A 19,806-nucleotide genomic window follows, 5' to 3' on the forward strand; every position below is an offset into this window, starting at 1 on the left:
GATCCAACACCACATAAAATCCACGAATGCCACATTTAGAATCCTAAGGATGAGAGCCTTCAATTACAGCATCATCCGCACTCATACACAGATCCTTGTGAATAAGGCAGTTTCCTTTTGACTCTTCCATATGATTCCAAAACTTGAACTACATATAGACACCACCTCAAGGCCCTGGAGAAGTACTATCAATGCTGTTTGAGGCAGATTCTCTGCATCAGATGAGAGGATAGGCGTATAAACAGCAGTATCCTTGAAGGCACCAGCAGCACTAGTATTGATGTCATGATCATCTGAAATCAACTCCACCAGGCTGGCCAGGTGTTTAGGGTCCTAGATTCCAACTGCCAAAGCAAATCTTCTTTGCCCAGCTCAAGGAAGGCTGTCAAATGAGAGGAAGACCAGGAAGCACTTCAAAGACTCCCTGAAGGTTTATCTCAAGAAATGCTACATCAATATCAACAGTTGGACGACACACACTCAGAAGAAACTGACTTGGAGGAACTTCCTGGATGAAGGAACACAATTCTTCAAGGACACCTGTAGTCAAGAGGAAGTATGGAAAAAGAACCTGAGAAAGGAATTCCAATGATTTTGAGGCAAAGGACCAATTCCACTTCTCAGAAACATCTGCCAAGTGTGTAATCAGAGATGCGATTCTAGGATTGGGCTTGTCAGCCACACAAGGACCCTAGTGACATGGAATTTCCTAGTGAGTGATTGCCAATGACTACAATGATTGGTCTACTATCTAATATGCCTGTGCAGCATAACCCTGAATGCATTTGTTTAATAAAAGTCTATCAAAGATTTTAAAATTAACAATTGATCTCGCATCTGCAAAAATCTGTCATTTGCAGAAGAGTTCATTCTACATTGCACAATGTTTACATATATTTTAATTTTTAAACTATGCCCCTAGTTCTAGATTTTTCATCCAATCAAAAAAGTGTTTCTCTTTATATACTTAACTTATATTAAATATATTTACATAACATTTTGGAAACTTCAATAAAATCAACCTTTGATTTTCTAAAGTACATGGAACAGAACTCTGTGCAATATCTACTTGGCAGAATCTTCCCTATCTCAGTTGAAGTATTTTATGGTTCCTGATCCATCATGACTTAGAGTAACCTCTCTTGTGCAATCTTCTGCTCTCTACTTCATTAATTAGGCAAACCCTGGGTTCTTGGGCCTCTTTCTGGGAGAATAGCAATGACTGAAGAGGCAGAAATGATTACTGACCATACTTTGGCAGGACTATGCACGTAACAATTTCAGCCAAACCCTTGGACTATAATAGATCGGGCTGCTTGATTGATTGTGGCAGTGCCAGTAACTGACAATACCTTACAACCCTTTGATTTTCACAAGTTATAAGGAGAGGTTGGATAGGCTGGAACTTTTTTTCCTTGAGCAAAGACGACATAGGTCTTGACTTTATAGAGACCCTATAAAATCATGAGAGGCATTGATAAATTAGATAGCCAACAGCATTTCCCCATGGTAAGAGAGTCTAAAACTAGAGGGCGTAGGTTTAAGGTAAGAGGGGAGAGATACAAAAGGCTCCGTGGGGCAATTTGTTTCACACAGAGAGTGGTGAGTGTCTGGAACAGGCTGCCAGAGGTGGAAGAAAGTACAATTTTGTCATTTAAGGAACATTTAGACAGGCACATGGATGGGACGGGTATGGAGGGATATGGACGAAATTCCAGCAAATGTAATTTAATTGTGAAAACAGAGTGGCAAGGACAAGTTGAGCCAAAGGTACTGTTTGCATGTTAGACTTCTGTGACTATATGGCCGTTTTCATGTCCTTGTTGCATAAACCGCTGGCACATGCTGCAAGTCTAATGTTTACAAAGCATGGTGTTGTATAATGGTGTTGCTTGTGCTCACTTATCTGACTGACAGGTTGACCATTCAGTGCTCCCCACTGCCTATCCTTCTCCACTAAAAAGCTATGTGAGATACAGAAGCTGGCAACTCTTATGTCAGTGAGTGTGTGCTAAGAAAGCAATTGAAGTACATACTATAGTGTATTAAAAAGTACAAATGCTAGGATATTCCTGTAGGTTCAAATGTGGGGTGTGGCAACTAGAACTTCAAGATTAGCAGGTTTAATCACGTGGCTCAACTTTCACAACTGCAGAGAGATGATTTCATACTTGCAAAACATTAGATTGAATAGAATTACTCAAACTGACTTCAAAAGGTGACTGCCTAAGAAGAGAGATCTTCCTATGAGCAGTACAAACTTCTTTGGTGCTTGCTTTGAGATTTATCTATGCTCCTACAGAAGTTAGGTATGGTAAATTTAAATTAGGGGAGGGAAAAATTGAGTGAGTGAGCAATAAGAAAGCAAACTAAGAAACATAAGATGTGTGTGTCCATATGAATGCAAAAGCATCCTGTGCTGCTGAATGAGATGCATGTGTGTCCCTGCACCAAAGAGATCAAGTAGAAGCATGCAAGCCATAGTTGTCCCTCTGCTCCAAATTCAAGCTTGGAAGGGCACTTCTGCCGATCGTGTCCATGCAATGGTCAAACATCCATCTGTTCTAATTGCATTTTCTCGCACTTTTCCCGTAGCCTTGAATGCTCTGGTGTTTCAAGTGCTCACCTAAATTACTCTGAAATTCCTTGAGGGTTGCTACCTCTGCCAACCATCGGGCTGTAAGTTCCAGGTAAGTACATCCCTCTGGGTGAAAAAAATTCCTCAAATCCCTTCTAAATTACCTGCTCCTTACCTTAAACCTATGTCCCCTGGCTACTGACTTCTCTACAAAGGAGAAAAGTTTGTCCTTGTCTATACCCTCAGAGATTTGTAAACTTCAATCAGCCCTCAGCCTCCTTTGCTGTATGGAAGGCAACACCAGCCTATCTAACCTCACCCTTTGTAGCTGAAATTGCTTCAATCTAGGTAACATCCCTGTGAATCTCTTTTGTGTCATTTCCAGACCAATCGCATCCTTGCTATAATATGGCAATCAGAAATGTCTGACTTGGTCTGACAGCAGATATAATGATGTGAAGAGGCTGATGTTCACCAAAGCTAGTTTGCATGGAGCACTCAGGGACATGGTTCTGAAGAAACAGTTGCATTTTGGTGGGGTCAGGCATGTTGGCAAGCCACAGCCATCAGGTACCCACTCTGATTTGCATGTCAGGAATTTGCACCATCTAGTATTTTGGTAAAAAAGAGAAAAATTGGAAATGGCAAATAAATGAGGCAAGTTGGGACTTTAAGGAGATGAGCTGAAAATGTGTTGCCGGAAAAGCGCAGCAGGTCAGGCAGCATCCAAGGAACAGGAGAATCGACATTTCGGGCATAAGCCCTTCTTCAGGAATGAGGAAAGTGTGTCCAGCAGGCTAAGATAAAAGGTAGGAAGGAGGGACTTGGGGGAGGGGCGTTGGAATTGCGATAGGTGGAGGGAGGTCAAGGTGAGGGTGATAGGCCGGAGTGGGGTGGGGGGCGGAGAGGTCAGGAAGAAGATTGCAGGTTAGGAAGGCGGTGCTGAGTTCGAGGGATTTGACTGAGACAAGATGGGGGGAGGGGAAATGTGGAAACTGGAGAAATCTGAATTCATCCCTTGTTGTTGGAGGGTTCCCAGGCAGAAGATGAGGCGCTCTTCCTCCAACCGTCATGTTGCCATGGTCTGGCGATGGAGGAGTCCAAAGACCTGCATATCCTTGGTGGAGTGGGAGGGGGAGTTAAAGTGTTGGGCTACGGGGTGGTTGGGTTGGTTGGTCCGGGTGTCCCAGAGGTGTTCTTTGAAACGTTCCGCAAGTAGGCGGCCTGTCTCCCCAATATAGAGGCGGCCACATCGGGTGCAGCGGATGCAATAGATGTGTATGGAGGTGCAGGTGAATTTGTGGCGGATATGGAAGTGTCCCTTGGGGCCTTGGAGGGAAGTAAGAGGGGAGGTGTGGGCGCAAGTTTTGCATTTCTTGCGGTTGCAGGGGAAGGTGCCGGGAGTGGACGTTGGGTTGGTGGGGGGTGTGGACCTGACGAGGGAGTTGCATTTCTTGCGGTTGCAGGGGAAGGTGCCGGGAGTGGAGGTTGGGTTGGTGGGGGGGTGTGGACTGGACGAGGGAGTTTGCATTTCTTGCTGTTGCAGGGGAAGGTGCCGGGAGTGGAGGTTGGGTTGGTGGGGGGTGTGGACCTGACGAGGGAGTTTGCATTTCTTGCGGTTGCACTTTAAGGAGATGAAAATGCATGGAAATATAATGAGATTCTGAAGTTGTTGTTTAAAATATAACATGGACTCCGAAATAAAGACAGAACAGAAACACAGTTAACGAAAAATCATGAACTGTTTGGAAGGAAATGCCAGATCAGGAATGACACAAGTTTTCCTTGTGAAGTCCAAAAGACTGCATCTGCTCCTCCTGGCTTAAAAAACCCTAAAACAAAACTTATTGCATGACCCTCCTAGATTTTGGTATATTTCTCCCTTAAAATTTCCTCCAAACGTTCAACCGGAAATTACACTGTTTTACTTCATAAGAGGAAAACAAAATCATATGTCCAAGCTCATGACATCTAAAAATATTTTAGGGATCAAACCATGTGTGTGTTCAACGTTGGCAGTTTAGGCTTTCTTGTGCATTACATGGAAGATAACAGAATTCAAACTTCAGGAATGCTGCACAAGCTATAGCAATATTATTGTTTCCCTAAATAAATGAAAATGATACAAAAGACAGTCAGGAGATATTGAAATTAAAGAGTTGAAGACTCTGAACAGTACTATGCATTAGTAATGTTGTGAAAGATTATAGAAGACTGTATCATATTGTTATTGTATTACAGCCAAATTTCAAAAATAAAAAAGGAAAAAATTGATCACATTTAAATTACCATGAAATGAATTGAAATAGAAATATTGCATGAATTCAAAAACATTAAATAAAATTTAAATAAAAATTCATACTGTACATTTAGTCCTTTCACTCTGTCAGTTTGATAGAAAAGCAGTGTTTTAGCTCGCTCTAGGCTTTCTTTTCTTTTTTGTGCCATATACTTTGCCTCCTCTATATCAATTTCTTTCCTTTCTTCTTCTTCCTTTTCTTGACGCAGTTTTCTTGCATCGAGCCTTTTTTGCCTTTGTCCCTAGAATACAGATCATGTGATGTGATTTTTTTACTTCGTGCTTGAACATTTTTAACACAAGATATTATTGACTTTGCAAATGTAGTACACTCCAATGTCCAAGATAATGCGATCCTCAACAGCCAATTGTGCTACATTGTCATTCCACAATAGTCTCATAATTTTGCATAAAGTAATATGGTTTTTAGAATGATTCCAAAAACCTGATATTGAGCTTGATCATTCTAATTCTAAACAGAATTTCAATTTTTTTTTGTCATTGAATATTAAGTTCCTTGTGTAATTTTACCTTATTATTGATTAATAACATTCACCGGAAATATTTGTAGACATATTTTTTGTCTGGGAAGAAAGAACAGCCAGTTTGTAAATAATGCTTATATCATAATAATGCTGGTTACTTAAAGAAACTTATATAAAGCAACACTTTTTTTCATTGTCCTTATGGATAAAAGGTTAGCAATTGTAGCGCATTGACTACCTACTTATTCAGTGTTTAGATTGTTGTCCTAAAAATAACTGACCATTCAAATAGGGAGCAAAACACAGATATAGCTGCAGAAACACTGATTAGCTGTTCTTACTTACCTTAGCATCATATTAAAATGCTGAACAAGAAAGAGCTTAGCTGATCCATCAAGCATATTCTATAATGGATTAATTCACTAATATACATTACTTCCATTCATACTCAACCTCACATCTCTCGTACTTAAGTGCACAACAAAATAAAAAGAAAAGAAAATATTGGGCAAGATAGAGAGCAAAATTAGATGATGTAACAAGTCCTCTGAATCCAAAGTACTCTCAATGCTCAATCTACCGCTTATACACTCCAGTGAAAATCATAGTTGGAAACTAATTTAGCTCCACTTTGAGTGAATGCAGCACATCAGCCTTTTTTGGATGAGCTAATAACTTATTCCAAAGATAACTTTTGTGAACGGTTGTTTTTCAGACTGGAGACCTGTGACCAGAGGTGTTCCAAAGGGATCTGTATTGGGTCTACTTTTGTTTGTCATTTATATAAATGATTAGGATGAGAATACAGGAGGCATGGTTAATAAGTTTTCGGAAGACAATTCTGGTCTCCTTCCCATCGGAAAGATGTTGTGAAACTTGAAAGGGTTCAGAAAGGATTTACAAGGATGTTGCCAGGTATGGAGGATTTGAGCTACAGGGAGAGGCTGAACAGGCTGGGGCTATTTTCCCTGGAGCGTCAGAGGCTGAGGGGTGAACTTATAGAGGTTTACAAAATTATGAGGGGCATGGATAGGGTAAATAGGCAAAGTTTTTTTCCTGGGATTGGGGAGTCCAGAACTAGAGGGCATAGGTTTAGGGTGAGAGGGGAAAGATATAAAAGAGATCTAAGAGGCACCTTTTCACACAGAGGGTGGTACGGGTATGGAATGAGCTGCCAGAGGAAGTGGTGGAGGCTGGTACAATTGCAACATTTAAGAGGCATTTGGATGTGAATAGGAAGGGTTTGGAGAGATATGGGCCAGGTGCTGGCAGGTGGGACTAGATTGGGTTGGGATATCTGGTCGCATGGACGGTTTGGACTGAAGGGTCTGTTTCCATGCTGTACTCTATGACTCTATAAGACACCAAAATTGATGGTATAGTGGACAGTGAAGAAGGTTGTCAAGAATTACAAAAAGATCTAGATCAATTGGGTCAATGGGCTGTGAAGTGGCAGATGGAGTTCCATTGTGATAAATGCAAGGTTTTGCATTTTGGTAAAACAAACAAGACAGCACTTAAACAATTAATGACAGGGCTTGGATAGTATTGTAGAGCAGGGGCACCTAGGTGTTCAGGTACATAATTCTTTGAAGTTTGTGGCACAGGTAGACAGGTGTTTAGTACACTTGCCTTCATTGCTCAGACTTTTGAGTATAGGACATGGTAAGTCATGTTGATGTTGTACAGGATGTTGGTGAGGTTTCTTCTGGAGTACTGTGTGCAGTTCTGGTCGTCCTGCTAAAGGAATGATATTATTACATTGGAGAGGGTTCCAGAAAGATTTACCAAGATGTTGCCAGAACTGGAGGGTTCGACTTATCAAAATAGGCTGGGACTTTTTACACTGGAGCACAGGAGGTTGAGGGGTCACCTTATAGAGTTTTATAAAATCATGAGGGGCATAGGTAAAGTGAATAGCAAGGATCTTTTCCCTAGGCTAGTGAGTTCACAACTAGGGGGCATATTTTTAAAGAGAGCAGAGAAAGTTTTAAAAAGGACATGAGAGGCAACGTTTTCACAGAGAGTGGGCAGTGTGTGGAACAAACTGCCAGAGGAAGTGGATGCAGGTATAGTTATAACATTTAAAAGACATTTGGATAAGTATATAAATAGGAAAGGTTTGGAGGAACATGGGCCAAATGCAGGCAAGTGGGACAAGTTTAGTTTGGAAACTTGGTCAGCATGGACCAGTTCATCCAAAGGGTCGGTTTCCACCCCCCCCCCTCACCACCACCGCACATTGTCCAACCTTGACTTCATCGAGACCATGTTGTAGCCACCTATGACTAAAGTAAATAAAATGGTCACCTGGTGCTTTTTACTGACATAAGATGCAGCAAAGGGTTTGCAGGTACATAGAGCAGATGTTCACAGACAGACTGGTGGTGTCCATACTGAGATAGTGGGTAGAAAAAGCAAGGTCCCATGGGGTCATAAAAGGGTCCTGACCAGAAGAAACAATAGGGCATTTACTCAAGTTTCTGTAAACAGGCAGTTCTACACATATGAGCACTTTAATATGGGGTATTTTTGAAAGGCTTAGTTAAAGCATAGTCCCAAGTTTGTTATAAAGTAAAAAGGAAAGTCTGATCCTACAGTATTCGGAATGTATTTTTAGGTATTTGTAAGTTAGAAACGCAAACATCAAATTAGTGTGAAAGTTGAATTTTTATCAGCACCCAACTGTAGAGAATGAAATTTGGCCCCCTCAATAGCACAGAACAGGGAGCAACAAATGATGTGAATAGAGAACCTCTAAGGGAGCACAAAAAGGTTGTAAAACACAGAGATAAACAATTACAGCTTAAGTGCAGATTCTTACACCCAAAGATCAAGGGAAGAATTACAGAGACAGATTATCAAATACAAAGTGAAGATGTTATTATGTCCCCTAGTTATTTGTGGAATCTGAACAAATTTATGGCTTGGTAAAGTTGTGAAGTCATTGAATCTCACCCTCATCAGTGAAATTCAAATAGATGTTTTCTGTTAAGAAAAGAAAATTAGCAATGGAAAACGTTGAGTAGAAATAGTAAAAGATTTATTTAAAACTCACATATTAAGAGTAGTGGGGGTTGTAATTACAACTGCAAGTCAGAAAGACTTTTTGTTTGATCTCTCAAGCTGAAGTGAGAAAAGGGTTATTCCCAATTTGTAGGCTGTCACAGAGTTGTAGTCACTTAATATTACAGTTGATTTTAAAGACTATATAACAATTAGTAGAAATTTACATCCTTCCTAATCTTCTATACTGAAGTTTTTAGATTAGATTACTTACAGTGTGGAAACAGGCCCTTCGGCCCAACAAGTCCACACCGACCCTCCGAAGAGCAACCGACCCAGACCCATTCCCCTACATTTACCTCTTCATCTAACACTACGGGCAATTTAGCATTAGTAGAGATTTTGGAAGAGTTATTCAAGATAAGCGATATTTAAATTATGGCCGATAATGCAATGTGGCTGGCAACTGTCTGGGAAGGTGTGTAACTATCCTAAGCATTGTAAGATCCCATAGACAGATGGAGGTGGTATCTGGTAAATGTCATGAGATTATCAGAGGACCTAGGGCTGTCCGTAGAGTTATCCATCATTGATTGGGTGTTTACTGGATTGGATGGATAGATTAGTGGGATGTGGTTAACAATGAAATCAATGTTAAATGTAATTATTGGAACATGAAAGGTATAAAAATGTTGTATTGAGCTGGGGAAAGTTAAGAGTGTCATTGACCTCTCCTCCAATCTGAGCTGTAATTAAGAATGCAACTGGGCCCCACATGAAAGTCAGATTTGGTTTCTGGCCTCTCCCACGTGTGGTAAAAGAGCCCTGAATAATGATTGCTTGTACTGCTAAACACAGAATCCAAGACTCCTCTCTGATATTTCTCCCTATAATAAACATTAATAAAAGGTGAAGTTCTGCAAGACTCCATTAGTAACTGATTCCGACAGACAACTACTACAGTTAAGAATAATTACTCAGAAGATGCAACTAATTTCTTATTAAGCACATAATCTGCCTATTAATATCACTAACTAGCATCTTATTACATGAAATTTTGTCAAGAGTTTTAAAAATACAAATATACAGTCTCAACCACGCTACAAAAATCCAACAAATAGTAATCTCCTCAAAAATGAATTTAAAAGGTTGAAACTCTCTAATAATCTCTTCATTATCAAGGTAATGTATACGGTGGCATCAACTTCAACATTCTGGTTTGCCAGAAATCAGGTGGAGGGCACATAAAATGTAACAGGATCCATGTTTTTCTGACCAATTGCATAAATGCCGAGAATTTACACCCACAGCTCAGTGATGTTGTTTTGACTGCTATTGCATAAGTTCAGTATCAAATGAGAGGAGTCAAGATTGTTACCAGAGAATTAAACAAAGTACATGTCTCAGACCTCACATTCTCACCCCTGTACGTCTGGTTAGCTACACTCACTTTACATTTGTCAGATGCAATTAATTGCATAAATAATTCAACTTCCCACTTCAGAATACAGTAGAAATTCAGTGTGCATATAAACACTTCGCTATTGAACTGAGATAAATACATACAAACAACAAAGTAGTATAAATGCTGTATAATAAAAACAGAAGTGTGAAATGTGCTTACTGCAATGGTATTTGTCCAGTATTTAGTCACTTCTTTAGATTTTAAATGCAAGGCTTCTTTTTCTTCCTTTTGAGCACGTATAAATTCTGCTTCTTTATTTACGTTATTCAAATTATCCTGGATTCGTTGCCATTCTGCTTTTGGAAGTACTGTCACTTGTCGAAGGTCCACCAAATTTGGAAAATGTAACTCACCAGAGTCATTGGTTTTGTCATAATTCTGTGCTAAAATTCCAAAAGCACAATATACCATCAAAAGCCATGAAAATCAAGTACTGCTACTAATGTGATTTACCTGCTATAAACAGTGGACAATAAAACCAACCTCCAACTCATTCTCTAAAAAAGTGATCAGAACTTACACAGTTTAAACCGAGGAAGGTTAAATACCTATGTAGTTTCATTGATCTTCATGCAATTTCAGGGTATGTTTTGCAGTGACAAATTTCTCTTCTGAGCCTGCAATTATACTTGAATGTGTGGGTTGACTTGTTGTAATCATGTGACCATTACCACTGCAAGGGCTGATGCATACAATTGGTACCAGTCATTTCACTTGCAAAGTGGTACCAGTGTGTGGCAGTTGAAAATGCATGGATTTTTAAGGGCCAAGGGAGACCCAGCAGAAACAGCAAGAACTAAGTTTAAAATAAAGTCTCAATGAGCCTGCTGGCCAAAGGCTACTTTGATAAAGAATTGAAATTGCAGCTTATGGAGACAGAGTTCTAAGTCTGTGACTGCATTCACCAGCTGAGTCCAAAAATGTGATTCTGGGTAAATCAATCTAGTTGCGCATATTCCAGCCCTTGCTGCTGTGGAAATGTAAAAACGTACACAGCAGAACTGGGATTGTTTCATTCTCAGTGGAAAAGCTATGAAATAGCTAAAGAATTGATTTCAAAATCTGAGTATGTAGGGACTGCAATTGGTGCTGGGGAAAGAGTGCTACAAATTGTATTGCAGCTTAGATCTCACTAATGATCAGAAAAGAGGTACTTTGAAGACTTCAAAAACACACTTTGAACCTCATATTAATGTTAATTATGAGATACAAATTTGTTCAATAGCACTTAAGGGGAAGGGGAGATTATTGATCAGTATGTGACTACACTGATACACTGAGTTGAATCCTGAAAGTTTGGACAACTGCAAGATGATCTCATCAGAGAAAGGAGTGTCTTATCCATAATAGATCTGCCACGACAGCGCAACTGCTGAGAAAGGAGAAATGCTGTGTGAAGAAGTTTTGGGGTTGTCAACCATCAGCTAACATATGTTAATGAGAAAACAGACAAGGCTTTGCATTACGCTGAGACAAAGTCCAGGCTAAACGAGAACAACAGATTGAGAAAGAAGAAGAAACATTTGCAGGAAAGCAAGCAGAATGTTTGAGAACAGTATGCAAATATTGTGAAGGACATCATACAAAAGAAAATAAACCATGTCTAGCATGAGGAAAGCAGTGCACACAAATGTTTAGTTATATAGAAACAAAACAAGGCAATAAAGATGCCTGCTGGAGGGATAGCAGTTGATGGTTCTTACAAATCACTTTGCACATACAACAGGTTATCAGATCTAAAAGGTGATACGTAGTTTCAGGAGAGCATCAAGTGAATGTGAAGTGTCAGTTAGGCACAAAGATATCATGCAACATAGTTTTGCAGACCCATACATAGCGTCACACAATGGTGACCCAAAATGAAGTCTTTAAACTAAGGTTGAAGATTTGTGATAGCAAAGTACACGTGTCTATAGAAGAAATTAAGCTAAAACTGTTTGCATTGGGAAGAATGCAGATCTGGAATTCTAGTTAGTAAAACTTAAACAAAGTCCACTCTTGTCAGCTGAAGCAAATGTATAACTTCTAAATCTAAACATGTTAGAAGATATTTGTAGCATTTTGAAGGCCAGCAAGGTATTTGTGGGCGGCACGGTGGCACAGTGGTTAGCACTGCTGCCTCACAGCGCCAGAGACCCGAGTTCAATTCCCGCCTCAGGCGACTGACTGTGTGGAGTTTGCACATTCTCCCCGTTTCTGCGTGGGTTTCCTCCGGGTGCTCCGGTTTCCTCCCACAGTCCAAAGATGTGCAGGGTCAGGTGAATTGGCCATGCTAAATTGTCCGTAGTGTTAGATAAGGGGTGAATGTAGGGGTATGGGTGGGTTGCGCTTCGGCGAGTCGGTGTGGACTTGTTGGGCCGAAGGGCCTGTTTCCACACTGTAAAGTAATCTAATCTTGTCGATGAACAGATCCTAGAAAACTGCAGAGAAGAGTTTGAAGTCCTCAGATGCAATAAAGCAACAGCATACATGCTCCGAAAATCATCAACCCAGCAAATACACTGAATCTGAAACTGGAAATGTAGAGTAGTTAGCCTGATATCAATAGTACAGAAAATGCTTGAGTTCATTATAAATTACTTAATATCAGAGCACTTTGAAAATAGTGAAAGGGTTGGACAGAGTCAGCATGGATTTATGCAAGAGAAATTATGTTTTACAAATCTATTGGACTTTTTTTGAGGGTGTAACCAGTATAGTTGACCAGGGGAACAATGGATGTGGTTTCTCTGGATTTTCAGGAGGTGTTTGATAAAGAGATTAGCAAATTAAAATGCATGGGATTGGTGGGAGGGTACTGACAGAGTTAGAGAACTGACTAGGACACAGAAAAAAGAAAGTTGAAATAAACAGGCCATTTTGAGTGACAACCAGTGACTGGTAGGGTACCACAGGGATCAATGCTTGGACCACAGCTATTCACAATATATATTAATGACTTAGAGGAGGGAATTAAACGTTATATCTCCAATTTGGTAAATTACGTAAAACTGGATGGATGGGTAAACTATGAGGTGGATTCTGGATTAGTGGTGCTGGAAGAGCACAGCAGTTCAGGCAGTAACCAAAGAGCTTCGAAGCTCTTTGGATGCTGCCTGAACTGCTGTGCTCTTCCAGCACCACTAATCCAGAATCTGGTTTCCAGCATCTGCACCACTAATCTAGAATCTGGTTTCCAGCATCTGCAGTTATTGTTTTTACCTAAACTATGAGGTGGATAGAGAGATGCTTCAGTGTGATTTGGACAAGTTGAGTGACTTGGCAAATGCAAGGCAGATAAACTACAATATAGATAAACGTGAGGTGATTTACTTTGGCAGCAAAAGCAGGAAGGCAATTGAATAGCAATGGATTGGGAAGACCTGAGTGTTCTTGGACACCAATCACTGAAAGTAAGTATGCAGGTGCAGGTGGTGAAGAAGGCAAATAGTATATTGGCCTTCATTGCAACAGGATTTAAGTACAGGAGCAAGGATGTCATGCTGCAATTGTACAGGGCCTTGGTGAAACCACACCTGGAGTATTGGTTGCAGTTTTGGTGTCCTTATCTGTGAAAGGATGTTCGGGCTATGAAGGGAGTGCAACAAAAATTATCAGACTGATTCCTAGGATGGCAGGAATAATGTATGAAGAGAGACTGGCTGGCTTGGGAATACATTCACTGGAGTTCAGAAGAATGTTGGGGGGGGAATCTCATAGAAACATAAAATTGTAACAGAACTAGACAGTATAAATGACATTGGATGTTCCCGATGACCGAGGAGTCCAGAATCAGGGTCCCAGTCTAAGAATACTTGGTAGGCCATTTAGGATAGAGTGGAGGTGAAACTTCTTCATCCAGAGTAGGGTGAGTATGTGGAATCCTCTGCCACAGAAAGTCCTTGAGGCCAAACATTGAATGCTTTTAAGGAGGAGGAGTTAAGTTATTGTTCTTTAAAGGGTTCAAAGAGTACAGGGCAAAGTAGTAACAGGATGGATTATCTTTATTTCTAATTCAGTTGCTTCATAAAGGATTATGAATTCAACATCATACATCATCTCCACACCATTCACAGTCAAATGGAAAGGGTGAAGTGGCAGTGAAAATCATTAAAGGCATTAAAACAAATTAAGTGAATCAGCACACTTACATAAGGCAACACTTAAGTAGAGAAATACACCTACTAAAGTCATGAAAGGTAGTCCAGTGCAAAGAATAGTGCCACATTGCGACCAGATTCAATAGTGAAAAATACCGATTAAGTAGTAACAGGTGTGAGCAACAAAATGAAAGTGAAACTAAAGAAAGCCAAATTTCACTTTTATAAAACAGTCAAGGCGTCACTCGAGCTGAGCATTGCCCAGTCAGCCAGAACACAAATGTTCAAAGATCTGGCTACATGATTGGACATACGTTGAACAGTGGTCAGATTGGTCATGCACAGTGAATATGAATGACAAGATAAATCATTACAACTGCAGACATTTAGAGAAACTGTTCCTTCACTGTGGACAGTTTATCAGAAAGGTGTGATCTCACCACCTGTACAGAGTACAAGATGATCAGTTCCAAAGGTCCACTATTACCCAATAATCGAAATAATACAGCGTACCATGGCTGGAGCACTTGCCACAGCAGCGATACTCCCCAGAGAAGGAACAGCACCCTAAGAACAAGCAAATTCCTGAAGAATAGCTAATTACAAAGCAGAGACAATTAGGAAACTTGCATGATTTAAAAGCTATATTTGCAATGTACATGTAAATTAACAGATTTGGAACTGACTCTTGAGTTAACATGCTGTTTTGCCAATGAACTATAATTTATTTTGTGACCATGTAAATTTGGTAACATGCATAACTATAAATGATAGAGTGTCCATTTTTTTATGAAAAGGCTTGATTACATCCAATTGTACCTGAATACACTGGTTGGTCGACTTTCACGTTTGCTTTGTGTACAGTCAGTGGCAGTCTTGAAACAAACAGCAATTGTGACAAATATGGTCCAAATACTTGGGTGGCACGGTGGTTCAGTGGTTAGCACTGCTGCCTCACCATGCTAGGGACCAGGATTCGACTTAGGTTTGCACATTCTCCCAGTGTCTGTGTGGGTTTGCACCAGGTGTTCTGGTTTCCACACACAATTCAAAGATGTGCAGGTTAGGTGAATTGGCCATGCTAAATTGCCCATAGTACTCAGGGATGTGTGGGTTAGGTGCATTGGTCAGGGGTAAATTTATAGAATATCAGGGTATGGGAATGGGACTGGGTAGGTTACTGTTCGGAGTTGTGTGGAGTTGTTGGGCCGAAGGGCTGGTTTCCACATTTTAAGTTCTAAGTAATTCTAAGTTTCCCTTTGCTGGTCTGGCCACAGTAATGAACATGAATTTCTGACATTCTGAATCCTCCTCTGGAATCTTGCTACTTTACAATTTAAACTGAAATACATAAGATTCTAATATAATTTCCAATACCTCTCTTGTATAATCATGCGTCTTCACTTTAATACAGAACAGTTTATTACAGTAATTCCCAGATTTGAGAGACATTATATGGGCAGAACTAAAGAACAGAAAACAATTTAGCACTGTGGTAAGGGGTGTGTATAGCACCAAGGTAGTCTCTGTGAAGTGGTGTATTGTCTAAATAATAGAATAGATTCCTTTATTTTTGTTTTATCAGTTTGTGCTGCAGGAGCCAACAATCTGGTCAAAATTGCAATATTCAGGGGAAAAGACAGTTTCAAGAAGTTTTTATATTCAAATCCCATTACTGATTGCTACATTTGATTGTCCCAAAATGTGAGTTCGAATCAACTTTGCCAAAGACAAAGAGTGGGCTTGTTGAAAGTTGTCAATAGGTCACTCAAAATAGTTTAAGGATTACTGAAGTTGTTTCAGTCAATTGGATGAAAAGGCAGATAAAGTCAAAAGCAAGCTTCATACAGAAAAACTCTTGTTAAACTGTACTGCAGAAAAGCCAACTTAGCTACACTGGGTCACTGGATTCGAAATATTAACTCTGATTTCTCTCCATAGATGCTGCCAGACCTTCTGAGATTTTCAAGCAATATCTATTTTGTTAACTTAAGAGGTCAACAGCAAATAGTTGGTTCTGTAGTGCTAGGTTTCAGGAAGAAATACTACAAATGATTAGGCAGTTGGAGTTTTGGAGTGAGGGCTTCAAAAAAAAAAATGAAGGAGCTGTGGGACTTAGAATAAAATATATACACAATAAGGGAAGGCAATAGCAGAGTGGTAATATTGCTAGATTATTAATCCAAAAGATCCAGATAATGTTCTGGGGACCCAGGTTCGAATCCTGTCATGCCAGATGGTGGAATTAAATTAAAAAAAAAAACAAAATCTGGAATTAAGAACCTATTGATGACCATGAAATCATTACTGGTTGTCAGAAAAACCCATCTTCCATCTTCACCTGATCTGGCCTACACACAACTCCAGACCCAAAGCAATGTGGTTTACTCTCAATTGTCCTCTGAAATGGCTTAGCAAGCCATTCAGTTGTACCAATTGTGACAAAGTCTCAAAGAAATGAAACCAGACAGATAACCTGGCATCAACCTCGGCACCAGAAAGGTCAACAGTAGAAACAGCCCTGTGGACCCTGCAAAGTCCTCCTCATTAACAGCTGGGGGCTTGTGCCAAATTTTGGAGAGCTGTCTCACAGACTAGTCAAGCAACAAGCCTGACATTGTTTATAAGGCAAGATTCCATGCGTATGACTAAATCCCAAACATCACCATCACCTTCCCTGGATATGTCATGTCTCACCGGCAGAGCAGACCCAGCACAGGTGGCAGCATAGTGGCATACAATCAGGAGGGATTTGCCTTGGGACTCCTCAACATTGACTCCAGACCCATGAAGTCTTCTGGCTTCAGGTTAAGCACAGGCAAGGAAACCTCCAAAGAGGATAGCAAAAGCACAAGATCTACTCTGGATGGGAGATTTCAATGTCCACTACTAAGAGTGACTCGACAGCAGTCCTACTGATCAAGCTGGTTGGGTCCAAAAGGACATAGCAACCAGACTTGGTCTGTGGCAGGTGGTGAGGGGACCAACAAGAGGGAAAAATATATTTGACCTCATCCTTACCAGTCTGACAACAACAGATACATCTGTCCATGACAGTATCAGTAAAAGCAACCACTGCACAGTCCTTGTGGAGGCAAAGTTCTGCCTTCACAATGAGAATAACCTCCTTGTATTGTGTGGCACCATCACTGTGCTAAATGGGACAGACTTCAGTCAGACCTAGCAACTAAAGACTGGGCATCCATGAGGCACTATGTGCCATCAACAGCAGCACAGTTGTAATCCATCACATTCTGTAACCTCATGGCCCGCATAGTCCCCAGTCAACCATTAACATCAAGCCAGGAGATCAACCCTGGTTCAATGGAGTGCACAGGAGGACATATTAAGAGCAGCACCAGGCATACCTGAAGATGAGGTTTCAACTAGGTGAAGCCACCAAACAGGTCTATGTGCATGCCAAACAGCAGAGCAGCAAGTGATAGACAGAGCTAAACAATCCCACAACCAACAGATCAGATATAGGCTCTGCAGTCTGGCCACATCTAGTCGTGAATGATGGTGGACAATTAAATAGCTCACTGAAGAGGCTCCTCAAATATCCCCAGCCTCAATAGTGGAAGAGTCCAGCACATCACTAAATTAGTGGTTTGGGGAGAGAATTATATAACCTGTAAGGGGGGGTGGGGGCAGCATGGTGGCTCAGTGGTTAGCACTGCTACGTCATAGCACCAGGGTCCCAGGTTCGATTCCAGCCTAGGGTGACTGTCTGTGTGGAGTTTGCACATTCTCCCAGTGTCTGCGTGGGTTTGCTCTGGTTTCCTCCCACAGTCCAAAGATGTGCTGGTCAGGTGAACTGGCCATGCTAAATTGCCCATAGTGTAAGATGCATTAGTCAGAGGGAAATGGTTCTGGGTCGGTTACTCTTTGGAGAGTCAGTGTGGACTGTTTGGGCTGAAAGGCCTGTTTCCACACTAAGTAATCTAATCAGTGCAAAGGAGAAGGCTAAGCTTTTGCAGCAATCTTCAGTCAGAAGTGCCAAATGGATGATCCATCTTGGCCTCATTCAGTGGTGCCCCAACATTATTACAGATATCAGTCTTCAGCCAATTCGATTCACTCCACGTGATATCAAGAATCTGTTATAGAGACTGGATACTGCAAAGGCTACGGGCCCTGACAATATTCCGGCAATAGTACTGAAGACTTGTGCTGCAGAACTTGCCACTTTCCAAGCTATTCCAGTACAGTCACAACACTAGCATGTACGCAATAATGCGAAAAATTGCCCAAGTATGTCCTGTACAGGACAAATCCAACCTGACCTTACTGCCCTATCAGTCTACTCTCAATTAATAGTAAAGTAATGGAAGGTGTCATCAATAGTGCTATCAAGCAGCACCTAACCAGTCAGTTACTGCTGATGCCCAGTTTGGGTTCACCAGGTCTTCTCAGCTCCTGACCACATTATAGCCTTGGTCCAAAAATGGACAAAAGAGCTGAATTCCCAGAGGTGAGATGAAGTGAAAGTGAGAACCCTTGACATCAAGACTGCATTCAACCAAGTGTCGCATTAAGGGAACCCCAGTAAAACTGGAATAAATGGATATCAGGGGCAAACACTCCACTGGTTAGAGTCATACCTACCACATAGGAAGATGATTGTGGTTGTTGGAGGTCAGTCATCTCAGCTCCAGGACATCTCTGCAGGAGTTCCTCAGGATAGTGTCCCAGGCTCAACCATCTTCAGGTGCTTCATCAAAGACTTTCTCTCTATCATAAGGTCAGAAGTGGGATTTTCACCAATGATTGTGCGGTGTTCAGCACCATTCGCTGAAGCAGTCAGTGTCCAAATGCAACAAGATCTGGACAATACCCAAGCGTGGGCTGACAAGTGGCAAGTAACCTTCACGCCTCACAAAAGCCAGCTATAAGCATCAATAAGAGACAATCTAATTACCACCCCTTGACATTCAATGGTTTCAGAATTTACCATTAGTCAACATCCTGTGAGTTATCATTGAGTTATCAGCTGGACTTACCACATAAATGCAATGACTACAAGAACAGGTCAGAGGCTGGGAATACTATGGCAAGTAACTCACCTCCTGACTCCCAAAAGTCTGTCCACCATCTACGAGGCACAAGTCAGGAGTGTGATGGAATACTCCCTACTTCCCTGGATGAGCACAGTCCAAACAACACTTATAAAGCTCGATACCATTCAGGACAAAGCAGCCCACTTGATTGGCACTGCATCCACAAGATGCATTGCAGAAATTCACCAAAGATCATCAGACAGCACTTTCCAAACCCATGACCACTTCCATATAGAAGACAAGGACAGCACATACATGGAAACACTACCACTTCAAGTTCCCCTCTAAACAACTCACCATCCTGACTTGGAAATATATCTCAGTCCCTTCACTGTTGTTGGGTCAAAATCCTGGAATTGTCTCCATAATGACATAGTTGGTCAACCCACAACAAGTGGACTGCAGCGGTTCAAGAAGGCAGCTCATCACCACCTTCTCAAAGGGCAACTCGGAATGAGCAATAAATATTAGCCCAGCCAACGGCGCCCACATTCTAACAAAACGAATAAATAAAATAAAACAGCCAATACCAAAGGTAAAAACACTCACCGGAGTATTTGCTATTTTATAAATGAGTCAGATTAGAGATCAGGAAAGAAATCTGGGTGCTTGGTGAATCTCCTGTTGTGAAAAACCTGGAGTTAACCACGTAAGTGCTAGACCTCAATTTCCAAGAATCTGGGGAGCAAAGTCGCAGCATAGGAAGGTGAACCACCAGAACATTAAGAGTCTTTGAGCAATTCTATAATGAAACAGTTTTGAGGGAGTTGAGGCCAGATTGTCAAACAAGAATAATGGTAATCCATTGTAAAGTTTTAGTGACATTTTGTGACC

The 19,806-nt window shown here is 41.0% G+C and overlaps 1 protein-coding gene across 5 annotated transcripts in view; it reads right to left on the reverse strand.

Moving 5' to 3' along the window:
* cfap210 (cilia and flagella associated protein 210) overlaps positions 1-19,806 on the reverse strand; it is a 194,296-nt gene that overhangs the window by 18,656 nt on the left and 155,834 nt on the right. For 3 of the 5 annotated variants that reach the window (XM_087989041.1, XM_043693681.2, XM_043693680.2), the window contains 2 exons: positions 9,993-10,216; positions 4,946-5,119 (listed from right to left, as the gene is read on the reverse strand). In XM_087989041.1, the coding sequence (XP_087845167.1) occupies positions 4,946-5,119; positions 9,993-10,216 (398 nt within the window). The remainder of the gene's footprint in view (positions 1-4,945; positions 5,120-9,992; positions 10,217-19,806) is intronic. The other 2 variants (XM_087989042.1, XM_087989043.1) reach the window with 1 other exon arrangement.

The sequence above is a fragment of the Chiloscyllium plagiosum genome, unplaced genomic scaffold (genome assembly GCF_037043375.1).
Source record: "Chiloscyllium plagiosum isolate Xiang-an unplaced genomic scaffold, Cpla_swu_hap1 HiC_scaffold_7, whole genome shotgun sequence".
Taxonomy (NCBI): Eukaryota; Metazoa; Chordata; class Chondrichthyes; order Orectolobiformes; family Hemiscylliidae; genus Chiloscyllium; species Chiloscyllium plagiosum.